The 13,730-nt window shown below is 41.6% G+C and overlaps 1 protein-coding gene across 4 annotated transcripts in view; it reads left to right on the forward strand.

Annotated features, from left to right (window-relative positions):
• Positions 1 to 13,730, forward strand: part of RIPOR2 (RHO family interacting cell polarization regulator 2) — a 214,531-nt gene that overhangs the window by 166,258 nt on the left and 34,543 nt on the right. For all 4 annotated transcript variants that reach the window (XM_088831096.1, XM_088831097.1, XM_055405865.2 and 1 more), the window contains exons 3-7: positions 1,606 to 1,761; positions 2,445 to 2,523; positions 4,272 to 4,295; positions 5,695 to 5,748; positions 9,557 to 9,706. In XM_088831096.1, coding sequence (XP_088687222.1) covers positions 1,606 to 1,761; positions 2,445 to 2,523; positions 4,272 to 4,295; positions 5,695 to 5,748; positions 9,557 to 9,706 — 463 coding nt within the window. The remainder of the gene's footprint in view (positions 1 to 1,605; positions 1,762 to 2,444; positions 2,524 to 4,271; positions 4,296 to 5,694; positions 5,749 to 9,556; positions 9,707 to 13,730) is intronic.

Here is a 13,730-nt window from a genome sequence, read left to right on the forward strand (position 1 = left end):
GGTACACACAGTGATGGCAGAGGAAGGTAACTAAGAATTAACCTGGAAGGTGCTCACCTGCCATGCTCAGAGGTCATGGCTTTCTACTTGAAGGCTGGGTCAGTGAGTAGTCTGGCCTTTTAGCTTCCTAAGCAGATCAGTAGTTTGGGGTTAAGTTACCATGTGTCCATCTTACCATTGTAGGCTGCCTCCCTGCCACTAATAGAGATTTTGAGTTTCATGTTATACCGAAACAAAATTTATTCCATAAAATAAAGCTTAAGGGGATTCCCTTGTGGTCCAATGGTTAGGACTCAGTGCTTTCACTACTGAGACCTGGGTTCGATCCCTCATCAAGGAACTAAGATCCTGTAAGCCTCACAGCACAGTCAATAAATAAATAAATAATAAATAAAACTTAAAAAAAATCTATCCTCAGAGATACTGCAGGTTTGATTCCAGACCACTGCAGTAAAGCAAATATCATAATAAAGCGGGTCACATAAATTTTTTGGTTTTCCAGTGCATATAAAGGTTACATTTATACTACACTGTAGTCTGTTAACTGTATAATAGCATTATGTCTTTAAAAAAAAACAATGGACATACCATAATTAAATACTTTATCAGTAAAAAATGCTAACCATCATCTAACAACACAGGACTGCTGCACATCTTCAATTTGTGAAAAAACACAGTATCTTTGAAGTGCAATAAAATAAGTTGTGCTTGCCTGGAGAATTAGCCCTTTGTCATGCTCTGACCCTTTATTTAAGATGTATTCATTCACATCTCAATCGAATTTGCCTTCTTTTTATAATTTTATTTATTTACGTTCGGCTGTGCTGACTCTGTTGGTGTGCTTTCTCTAGTTGCAGTGAGCAGGGGCTGTTCTTTAGTTGCAGTGCTCAGGCTTTTCATTGCTGTGGCTTCTCTTGTGGAGCATGGGCTCTAGGGCATGGAGTATGGGCTTAGTTGCTCCTCAGTATGCGGAATCTTCCTGAATCAGGGATTGAACCCATGTCTCCTGCATTGGCAGGGAGACTTTTTACCAATGAGCCACCAGGGAAGCCCCCCAGTCAAATTCAGTGATGCTTACACCTGATGTCACATAGTGAACATATTTTTTTAGCTGGATTATATCCTTCTGCCTGTTGATTATTTCTACCTAGAAGTGTGTGTCCTTGGCTTCCCATGAGGATTCAGTGATGTGACATGCTTTCATTCAGAGTGTACATTACCTACAGCCAGGCTTTGACTCTCGGTAGCCACACCTTGGAGAAGGAAATGGCAACCCACTCCAGTGTTCTTGCCTGGAGAATCCCAGGGACGGGGGAGCCTGGTGGGCTTCTGTCTATGGGGTCACACAGAGTCGGACACGACTAAAGTAACTTAGCAGCAGCAGCAGCAGTCACTGCCCAGCCAAACTTCCAGATTTCAGCAGTTAAATCTAATACCACAAAACAAAATGTAGGATGGCTCAGATCTATTAATATGCAAGGGAATGTTACCTACCCCAAAAGACACTAATGCAAACACAAGATGATTAAAAGGCATTTCTTTGATCAGATCACTTTGGCTGCCAGAGACTCAAACCATTTCGGCTTTTCTTTTCTCTTTCCATAGATGTAACTCCTTCATTGAAAATTCCTCCGCTCTCAAGAAGCCTCAGGCCAAACTGAAGAAAATGCACAATTTAGGACACAAAAACAGCTGCCCTCCCAAAGAGCCTCAGCCTAAAAGGGTGGAAGAGGTCTACAGGGCTTTGAAAAATGGACTTGAGTAAGAACATCAAACCTAATGATACATTGAAACCTTTTTCCTTTCTAAAATCCTCAGGAGGGTCAGAGAAACTAGTCTTGGGAGATAATTTTAGAATGTCTATTTCTGTAGTATGATTGCACCATAATTGAGGAAACCTTCAAGGAGTCCAAAAAATAATGAACTCTGTCGGGTTTCCATCATAGCCCAATGTTGAAAGAGACCTGAAAAAGTAATATATTTATATTTAACGCTGAATTGGATTTCACTTCAACAATGGTAGAGAGGCATATCTGTTCTAGAGACTGCTAAAGAAGGTTCTAAAACCTTCCCAAGTATATTATAGCAATGGTTTTTCCATAATAAAACTTCCCTAGTGTGTGCTGAAATGCGTACAGTCAAGGTCATGTGGAACTCAGATGGGATTCCGTGAGCCCAGACCCAAGACTGACTCCATAGTACTCACCCCTCCCTCTTGATTGGTTTTGCTGTGCTGCGCTACCAGCCTCATCTGGATAATATCAGAGGCCACTGCTAGAGCTTTCAAAATGTGGAGAGTTTGGAAAAATGCAGAGCCTCTCCCTCACCAGCTCTGCACTCCACGGAGTAAGGTTCAGGTTCTTAATCCCCCTGTTCAGGTCAGCATCAGCACCGATTCCACTCAGTGGTCATGGAGTTCACGATCACATCTCTTATCTTTACAGTGAGTATCTGGAGGTTCACCAGACAGAGCTGGACAAGCTGACAACCCAGTTAAAAGATATGAGAAGAAACTCTCGCCTGGTAGGTACTAATCATTAAGATGTTAACGCAGTGGGGTTTTGGGGTGGGGAAGGAGGTGCTGCTAAGTAACTTATCTTACTATGGGCATAGGATGAGGAAGAAGCTTCAAGAAAAGCAGATCCAAGGGGCAGAGTACCATCTGCTTCCAGATGTGTATTTTAATGCTTTATTCTTAATATGTTCCAGTGTTTTCCAAGCATGTTTATGCAGACAGGCTTTGTAATCAGGAAAAAAAAATACTTAAAATTAAACTCCTTATACCCCTTCTCCCAAGAAATATTAGGAAATGAAAAGTTGGGATTTTCCTCCGGGAGAGAGTGATGCACAGGGAAGCCTGGCATGCTGCAGTTCACGGGGTCACAAGAGTCAGACACAACTTAGCCACTGAACAACAACACTACCATGTTTTCAGTGTTAGAATTTGGAGCCCAGAACTTTTGTTTATCTCCAGTTTTTAAAAAAGTAATAGGTGAGTGATATCAGAAAGGGGAAGGAAGCTCAAGAGGCCATTGTTAGGAGAAATCAGAGGCATCCTTGAGCTATTTCAACTACACATGGTATTGTTGGAGATTCTTACAAGTTTCCTCCATTCTGAATCTGTGAGGACTTCTCTGCTTGAAGAGGTGTTTCTAATGATTTTAAATGATTCTGTTAAGTCCTAAATGATATGCCTTAATATTTCAAGGCATCAGAAAGCCTGGGAAAAGTCTACATACACAAGGTACAGATATACATGAATAGCTGTTATCTTTTTTAAAAGATGTGCTAAAATGTATATTGCGGTCCTGAAAAGCCTGAAATATGCAGGCTTAGGGACTTCCCTAGTGGCTCAGTTGGTAAAGAATCTGCATGCAATGCAGGAGACCCAGGTTCAATCCCTGAGTTGGGAAGATCCCTTGGAGAAGGAAATGGCAGCCCACTCCAGTAGTCTTGCCTAGAGAATTGCCTGGAGAAATCCATGGACAGAGAGGCTGGGTAGAGGTTAAATTCTTCGCACAAAGTTGAGGTTTTATATTCTGATGATACTAAAGGATAAAGTGCTCCCATTTATGTGGAACTCACTGTGGAGTGGCCTTCAGAGCTTTTGAATGTCCTTGACAGTCCTCAGCAGCAACAAATGTTCCTCTTTGGAGAACAATGGTGTGTGGATGGAGGAGCTTCCAGCAGGACCAAATGTTCCATAAAAACCCTTCTGATGGGGGCTGTGGGCTTAGTGTACTGATGCTCCTGTGACATTGTGACCCAGGAATAAACATGCTTTAAAGACAATTTGTGGAAAGCCTGTCACCACTCTCAAGGACTCTTCTTAAATATCAATTTTTATGAGTTTAAACAGGAAGGCAAGTCTTTTTTAACACATATATCATTGCTATTTTTCATGTTAACATTAAAAAAAATTTTTTTAAGTGAAGATGAATTTCTGTGCCCCTCACTATGTAAGAGAGGAGAGCTCAAAGCAAGTAAACATTTTACAGCTCCCAGGGGGCTGCGAGGACTAGGCAGGGTTCTGGAGACACAGAATATAAATAAATACTAGCTCTTAAAAATATTCTTAATGGTATTTAAAATAACCCAGATTTTTGCTCTTTCAAAACAAATGTAAAAGGTCCAACAGAACATTTTGGGGTTGATCACTGTTTCACTGATAATGCAGAAATGCAGACAAAATCCTTCGATTCGTGTCAGTAACAGTTTCGAGGGAACTATGTTTTAACCCAGATACTTTTTTTTTTTTTTTCAAATTTTAGGGTGTGCTATATGACCTAGACAAGGTGAGTTATTGTTCTGTGTTCAGGGCATTGCTGGGGGGAAAGCCCTTCATCTTTGAGAAGTCAGCGATCTCCTCTTATGTCCAATTAAGGTCCTAGGGGAAGAGTTCATGCTTTTATCTAATGAGGATGATGTAAGTACTGTGATCTACAGACTCAATAATGTGTTTAAGGTCACTTTTGTAAAACTGCCACCTGGTTTCAGGGCTTCTCAGTGTGCTAGTAAGTTTAAGAATTTTCCAAGGGTTTAAAGGTCCATACCTGTGTTCTCTCTAAACGGAAACTATCATATTTCATCAAGTGGAAGACATCTTTCATTGGAAAACACGTCATTATCTTATGTGCCACTAAGAAAAAGAGTGATTCCAGTTAAACTGTGACACATTTCTTTCTTTTCACTTAAAATGTGTATTTTACATTTAGTGACAAACTCTCTTAGACCTATTTTAAATGTATATATTTTTTAAAGTTATATACAATGCTGTCTCTTTCCATGCCTTTCTGTATAGTTGAGACCTTTGATGCTGAATCCTAGTATAATCTGTTTGCGAATATTTTAAAGGGTAATTAAATTTAATATTTATAACTCAAATGGAAGAGGTGACACATAACCAACTATGATTATCTTGAGGCAGGCACAGACATCAGCAGTTGTAAAATGCACCCCAGTTTCAGAAACATTAAAATGGGAATAAGTTCATCTTTGATAAAATGTCATTATGAAGGAATTTAAGTATACTCCAATATGATACTGTCTTGCCAGAAATCTAGGAAATTCCATTTGTTTGGCCTCCCTTGATGTTAAACATGAGGATTCTAAAAGCTAGCTCAAGTTCATCTTTCAGCGTGTGTATTCAGTATTTTTTAAAAATACTAAGTTGACACTAGAGAATCTTTTAAAGTAGTAACAGAGATAGGAAGAAAGGGGAAATAATTAACAATTTCTGGTATTTCTGAGTATGAGATGATAAAGATAGCCACACAGGGCTTCCCTGGTGGTTCAGTGGTAGAGAATCCACCTGCCAATGCAGGGGACACAAGTTCCATCCCTGGGATCCCTGGTCCAGAAACACCCCACATGCGGTGGAGCAACTAAGCCTCTGCACCACGGATATTGAGCTTGTGCTCTAAAGCCTGGGAACTGCAACTACTGAAGTTTGAGCATTCTAGAGCCCATGCTCTGCAACGAGAAGCCACCACAATAAGAAGCCCGTGCACCACAATTAGAGAATAGCCCCCACTTACTGCAACTAGGGGAAAGTCCAGGCAGCAGCAAAGACCCAGCACAGCCAAAAGTAAATAAAGTTGTAAAATAAAAATCTTTAATAAATAGCTACACATGTCTAATCAGTGAAACTGTAAATGTCTGTAATTTTTTCAAACTTCTTCTTTTTAATTCCAGCAAATTAAAACAATCGAAAGATACATGAGGCGCCTGGAGTTTCACATCAGTAAGGTAATTGACATTCCTCTTGTCTTTGCCTGTTTTTCAGGTCTCAGTCACTAATCAGTATACCTTTGGCCTGAACGTAGCATCTAGTCCATGGAGAATTTCTTATCCAGTTGATTCCTAGCCTGGTTAGCAGTTAAATCCTCCAACAGGCAGTAAAGTTGGAGGAAAAAAATAAGAATGGAGAGCCTGATGATCTAGCACATTTTTTACTCTGCTTCAGTTCAACAGATATTTAGTGTTTCCTGTGCAGCGTGCCCAGTGACTAATGTAAAATACAGCCTCAGTGTGGTCTGGTCAGAGATAAGATTGCACCAGACTGACCCTCCAAAAATCTTCACACTTGCTTAACTTTACACTTGGGTCCCGCATATAACAAGGTTCCATATCCTTCCTTGATAAAGAAGGAACCCCCCTAATCTTCTTTATCAAGGCCTTTCAAATACTTAACCACAGCTGTAGTAAAGCTCCCTCAGTCTTTTCTCATGCTTACTTAAGTTTCTTCCAGTCTTCTTCACATGGCTTGGTTTCCAAGTTCCTTTTCATCCTCATTGCTTCCCTCCGTGTACTCCAGTTTGTCAGGGTCCCTGATATCCAGCCCTGAACCCTACAAATAGTCGACTGATGGTCCCACCACCCTAGCATGGAGCGGGACTATCCCCCGTCATTCTGGACACTGTCGGTAATATTGGCATAAGCTAGAAACAGTTTCCTTTTGAGGGCAGCTGAATCACACTATCAGCAATTCCTGTTCTCACCTGCACCCATCAGAGGCACCCACTCATCTTCCAAGTGTGGAGACTGGAGGTTTAAGCTGTTCTCTCTACTAGGAGTCAGAAGTCTCAGATTTATTCCCATCTCTGCCATATACTCACTGGGCTGTATCATCTAGGTGGACCTTGACTTCCCTCTCTGTGTAGTGAGCCTGGAGTTGCACGTAGTCAATCTAGATGATGGGAAGAATCCTTTCCAGTTTAGAATTCTCTCATGATTTACATGTCTGTAAACATGTGTGTATGATACTGCCTTTCTCCATTCCTACTTTGAAAGATACTTATTACCTTGGTAAATCTGAAATTGCTCCTATTTCTGTTCAACTCAATAAGTAAAACAATGACCTCCATTAGAAGATATTTATGTGGCAAGTGAGCTTTGAAATTACTCTGTTTAGTTGGGAAAATAGCAAGAAAACAGAATTAGGAAAAAGTGTATTTATCCATCTCATATCCATCATTGTAAGATATAACAATCTTAGTGGTTATTAAAGGTTAGTAACCCCCTATCTGTGGCATCTTATGCATGGATTCCTAACAAATCCTAACAAGTTATATTTTATTGACTCCGTTTATTTGATGAGAGCCACTGCTAACTTATAGGACTTCCCTGTAGCTCAAATGGTAAAGAATCTGCCTACAATGCAGAAGACCAGGGTTTGATCCTTGGGTTGGTAAGATCCTCTGGAGAAGGTTATAGCAATCCAATCCAGTATTCTTGCCTGAGAATCCCATGGACAGAGGAGGCTGGCAGGCTACAGTCTGCAGGATCACAAAGAGTCAGACACGACTGAGCGACTAACACACACACACACACACACACTGCTAACTTATAGGTAAGACAGATTCTTGCCTACAGCTGGGCCAGTTTCTGCTTAGGTGAGTGCAGCCACCTAAATCCACCAACCACAAAGATAACTAAAGCCCTGCTTAGTTATCCTTTATGTGAAAGGTTAGCTCCATTTGGCTAGGATAGACTAATATTTCAATGACAATAAATATGTTTAACTGAATCACTTTGCTGTACACCTGAAACTAACATTGTTAATCAATGATACTCCAATATAAAATAAAAGTTAAAAATAAATAAAAATAAAGTATTTTAAAAATAAATGAAAATAAAAATAAACTATTCTTTAAATGCAAAGTAGTATACTAATCATTAGGGCTATACCAGTGGTCCAGTGAGCAGTTTCCTTATTGAGAGGATTACATTCTCAGAGACTTTGGGAAAGAGCCTGAAGGGCCAGTCCCCCAGGAGGCCACAGAGATGAAGCAGCCAGGCCTGAATTAGAAGAGGTATCAGCTCCTGTGTTTCTAAGTTTCAAGGAGATCAGCCACATCAGACCATCTGCACCATTTATTTAAATTTTCAAACTCCTCGCCCATCCCTAACCTACTAAATCAGCATCTCAGAGTGAGGCCTGGGCATCAACATTTTATCAAGCTCACCAAGTGAGTTTTAGTTTGAATGTATGGAAACCACCCTCAATACCAGTCACCAGCCAAAGGATCTTATCAGCAGAAATGCCACCATCCCTTGGGTCCTATACCTCCCTCTTATTCAGGGACAAATCCACCAACCCCAAAGATGAAAGACTGTTGTTCCTTCCAGAGTTTTGACGATTCCTCTCAGAAAAGTGGAGTGAATTGTCGAAGAGCAGCAAAGAATCCTTTAACCAAGATAATTGTCTTCAGTCTCTTAACATTCATGTACTCAGCTAAGCATCACTGACATCTATATAGAGAGAGCAACTATGGAAAATTATACCATTAACAGGTATTAGTAGTAATGCTTTTTAGTGATCAGCCAGAAGGTTGCCTTCAGGACGAAAGGGGAATCTTAAATGCTGAAATCCATCGTATTCATCTCCACCTTCTTCTGAATCCATAGCTATAGCCTCCTTTTAGAGAGAACAAAGTTTGTACTGAAATGAAAACTTCAAGTAGTCCTAGGTAGATAACTGCCTCCCAGAACATAGACTATCTAGTGATATCATGCTTTTAATCTGCATGAAAATTCCTATTTAACTGAGGTTGGTGTGTTGATAACTGAAAATATTATAAGAGACTGTAGAGAAAAATATCTGGAATAACTTTAGGTTTTCTCAGCGTAGGCACTATTGACATTTGGGGATAATTCTTTGCTGTAGGGGGCTGTCCTCTGTGATGTGTAGCAGCATCCCTGGCCTCTACCCACTAGATGCTAGCAGCACCTCCCAGATGTGACATTGGAAAATGTCTCCAGATGTTGCCAGATGTCCCTTGAATATCACACTCACCCTGGATTGATTGAGAATTACTGCCTGAGAAGTATTAAGTGACTGTCAGGCTTATCTAATGAGTATGATCAATAGCCACTTGCAAAGAGTTTATTATTATTTAGAAGCCTAAGCATAGAGGTATTGCAGAGAAATGTTCATTTCCATTCCTCCCATTTATGTTTTTAATTGTGGTATAATTTACGACAAAAATGTCACAGTTCTTATGTTCAGTTTGATAAGTTTTGACAATCATGCTTCACTCTAATTTTAAGAATAACTTACCGTTGTTTTCTGTCTTTTGTTGAGCCACAGCTTTACAAAAATCATTTTCGATAAATAGTCTCAAGTTCTTTCTAAAAGGAATTCTAAATCTGGATGTGTGAATATCACCTGGTGACACTCTTAAAATAAAGTGATCATAGCCCAGTATATGCAAGGTGATACTGTACCCACTCTTCCGGTGTTTGTTCCTTGTGTAAGAGGCTCCTGTCCTCATTATCTAAACCTTATCTCACACAGTCCACCAGCGTTAAGTTCATTTTCATTCCACGCCATTTGAAAAGAAAGCTCAGAGTAAAATCTGGTTTGAAATAGAAAATGGATCTTAGTGGCTGAAACAAAAATGATGGGTCTGTCTAGAAAGGATGGCACTTCTACAAGAGTCTCCTTTTGAGTTCAGAAACACGAAGTATCTTGAATTCTTAGCAATGGCCTGTGTCACTTCCTTCAAGTGTGATAAATATTGATCGTGTTCTTGTTTTGTTTTGATTCTGGCAGGTAGATGAATTCTACGAAGCTTATTGTATCCAAAGACGCCTTCAAGATGGTGCCAGTAAAATGAAGCAAGCTTTTGCAACATCACCTGCCAGCAAAGCTGCCCGCGAGAGCCTGTCAGAGATCAACCGGAGCTACAAAGAGTACACAGAGGTGTGTGCCAGCCTGTTCGGCTGCTGAACTCCACCAGGCCTGACCTGAATTGAATTGTCAAGAACCATAGGGCTTCCCAGGTGGTGCTAGTGGTAAAGAACCCACCTGCCAATGCAGGAGATGTAAGAGATACACGTTCCATCCCTGGGTTGGGAAGATCCCACGGAGGAGGGCATGGAAACCCACTCCAGTATTCTTGCCTGGAGAATCCCATGGACAGAGGAGCCTGGCAGGCTACAGTCCATAGGTCTCAAAGAGTCGGACATGACTGAAGCGACTAAGCACACAAACATCCCTAGAACCAGGCACCCTGCAAGCACTCTTTAGAGAGAGAAGTTTTGCTATTTGCATGTCTTGCATTTTCTTGAGGCCATCAGTGCAGTTTTTTTAAAATGTCTCTTGGGTGGTATCGTTCGTGGTATTTTGATTCAGCGCCTTCTGTAAACTCCAGAGCACGTGACTTTCTTGGTCTGTAAGCTTCACCTGTCAGGCACGCCCCTCCTGGTGTCATTGTAATAGGCTTGTTCACGGGCGTGCAAATCCACAGGATTTTAAATGCTGTGAAGCTGTTCACAGGACAAGTGTTCTACTTTATGTGTACATTCTATGCACAAGTAGACTACAAAGACATGTTAAAAATGTCAGCAAATGAATAAGCCACAAATGTGCTGGTTCTGCTCATTGAAATTCTCTTCCAGATTCTCTAGTGTACAATCCATTCTAGCTTTATCCCTGCAAACTGAACAGACTTTGTGGTTAAGATGGCCGCCCTGGATGTTGGGTTCACTAACCTCCTGCCTATGATTATTTTATTGTAAAAAATTTCCATCCTATCTTAAAGGAGGGAAGAAAAAGAGTCATGAACAGAAGCACGCTTTCCTGCTTTCTGACGGTCTCTGGGGCCCAAACATATGACACAGAGAGGCCTTTGCTTCCCCAGGGGTCACCTGATAGCAGTGTCTGAGATGAAATGACTGAATTATTAAAACCTTCTCACTGTCCCATGTGTCTTTGTTCAGAGATCCAATGTCATGAATGAAGTCATCAGCCTGATGAGGGTCTACTGTACAGTTCCCAGGTCTGAGCATCTGTCTCAGCCCTGGGACAGGAGGGACGTCTTAGATGACTTGCCGCAGATCATTTCCTGTGTAACCCTCCAGCCCTGCCTCTTGTCTGAACCACCTTTGTCTTTTTTCATGGCCTAAAGCAGGGCTTCTTCACCTAAGTTCCCTTTTCGGGAGAATGCTTTTTGAATGCATGAAATAAAGCCCATAGGAATTCAAAGGAAACAAATGATATTGAAATACAGTTAATTCAGTATTGTCAGCACAGTGATCAAAATATTTTTAAAACCAAATGCGTGGTACAGTACAAGACTGCTGCTTTACGAACACATCAAACTATAAGCAACGGCTCCAATAACTATTGAAATTTCACAGTTTTGAAATGATTTCTCAAGATGCCTCCAACAGTTGATGTGACATAAACATAGACTTTTACTCGGTCCCAGTCGTACAGCTGTGGCTTGTTTTCTCCATTCATGATATACAGACATACTAGATTGCAGTTAGAGGTTAGTGGAAATAGCACCATGACTTTTTCTTTTTTCCCTATCCAAGTTAATGGAGCACAGGCTAAGAATCTCTGGCTTAGAAGCAGCCCTAGTTCAGGAGACCTCATTTCCGCACACCTCTGAAGTCAAAAGAGCAGTTGCCAGCGACAGCGGTCATTCATGTTACACAAACCAAAGACAGAGCAGCAGCCGTGCCTGTCCTAAAACTTTTGTAGGGTGTTTCAGAAATACCCACCCATGGAACTCTGCTCAGTGTTACATGACAGCCTGGATGGGATGGGAGTTTGGGGGAGAATGGAAACTTGTTTGTGTATGACTGAGTCCCTTTGCTGTCTACCTGAAACTATCACCATTATTGTTAACTGGTTATACCCAATATAAAATAAAAAGCTTTAAGGAAAAAAAAAAATAACCACCCCTGGTCAGGTGCCAAGACACAACATCATATTTGCTCACAAATTCAAGATTGTTGTGTAGTGTAATTTCAGCAAGAGGAGAAGGAAAGCCAGGACATCAGTAACTTCCTACCATACTTGACATCAGGTGGATTTGTGTCTTCACATAACCACAAAAAAGACGGATTTTATCACAAAGAGGGTTTAGGAACTGATGGTTCTGGGAGCCTTTTGCAATGGCAGCAGTGTTCATCCAGGGCTGCCTGGGGGAGACAGAAGACAATCCTGACTGTGGGTGTCCTTAACTGTTAAACTAGCTGTCCCCTGCCCCCACCAAGTTTCCTAAAGACTCTGGTCACAGTCCTGACATGTACAATAACATCGTTGATATATTTCTAGAAACAGTAATGCATTCCTTCCCAGAGACACCCAGTGCTCAGAGGAAGAAAATTGGTTTACAAAACTGAGACTTTGTTTTCAAAACTTACCAGCTGCACAGAGTTCAACCTCAGGAAGTTTTCCCCAGCTTCGCTGAGCTATTTGAGGTACTGACGCTTAAAAGTCAGACCCCCTAGCTTACAAGTCAATCCTGAAGCCCTCTGCAAACAAAATCCGAGTGGAAGCAACCCCTTAGCCAGGATGGGAGGGAGTTTAGGGGAGAATGAATACATGTGTATGTATGGCCGAATCCCTTCACTGGCCACCTGAAACTCACAACATTGTTAATCAGCTGTACCCCAATACAAAGTAAAAAGTTTTAAAAAAGGATAGTATATGGAAGCAGCCCTTGTCCACGCTCACTGATCTGCCCAGGCCACAGGCCAGAGCCCCCAAATTGTGATGGGGGAGGAGCCTGCAGATGCTGCCCCAGGGTGTCTGTGTGGGGCAGGGGGATCGAGGGCGCACGCAGAAGGCTGGCACAGGGCCTTCTGCTTAGAACACCAGAGGTGACAGCTGTGTGCTGTGCCTAGGCGCTCTGTCATGTCCGAGTCTTTGCGACCCCATGTACTGTAGCCCACCAGGCTTCTCTGTCCATGGGATTCTCCAGGCAAGAATACTGGAGTGAGTTGCCATGCTGTTCTCCCAGGAGTCTTCCCAACCCAGGGATCAAACCCAGGTCTCCTGCATTGCAGGCAGATTCTTTACTGTCTGAGCCACTAGGGAAGCCCAAGAATACTGGAGTGGGTAGCCTATCCCTTCTCCAGAAGATCTTCCCGACCCGGGAATTGAACCAGGGTCTCCTGCATTGCAGGTGGATTCTTTACCAGCTGAGCTACCATCCAAAGCTTAAACTGGCCACTGCAGGAGGGCCTCCGTGGGGTCAGCCCCCAGCCACAGCGCTTTTCCTCTTGATTTCTAACTGTAGCTGCTCTGTTGTTTAGGTCCTCAGACACTGAGGAAGTAGGCTGGGTGGTTAGATATCTAACCACAGGCAGAGATGGTGTCGCTCCTTTGCCTCTACTGTTCCCTCAACATTAGACGAGGAGAGGACACTTGTCAAACCCAAGAATCATTTTGGGGGCCTCCTGGCATGGCAGCAGGAACCCTGCCTCCCTCGCTTGGAGTACAGTTGAACTTCTCAGGTCTTTTGACTCCAAATTATTGTTAAGAAAATTTTCAAACCTACAGAAAACTGAAGACTAGTATGTTGACCATCATATTACTTTATTTAGACTTACCAGTTGCTAATGTTTTGCCATATTTGCTTTCCTTCTCTTGCATATGCTCCATTTTCTTCCCTTTTTACTAAGTCATTTGATAGTAAGTGGTAAATAATGTGACATTTCACCCCATAAATATTTTAGCATGGATCCTTTAATGAGAACCTACCTAACACATGTATTCTTTTCATAACCACACACCATTATCACAACTAAGAATATTAATTACCAGTCATTCTATAGAATGATCTAACATCCTGTCCATTTTCAGATTTCTCTTATTTGGTCCAATAATGTCTTTCATAACTCTTTTACTTTATTTACTTTAAAATCAGGATGGAATCAGAGTTAACACATTACATTTGGTTGTTGTGTCTCTTTAATCTCTTTTAACT

This window comes from Moschus berezovskii, chromosome 23 (assembly GCF_049115385.1).
Source record: "Moschus berezovskii isolate FMDL1 chromosome 23, NW_MosBer_1.0, whole genome shotgun sequence".
Lineage (NCBI taxonomy): Eukaryota > Metazoa > Chordata > Mammalia > Artiodactyla > Moschidae > Moschus > Moschus berezovskii.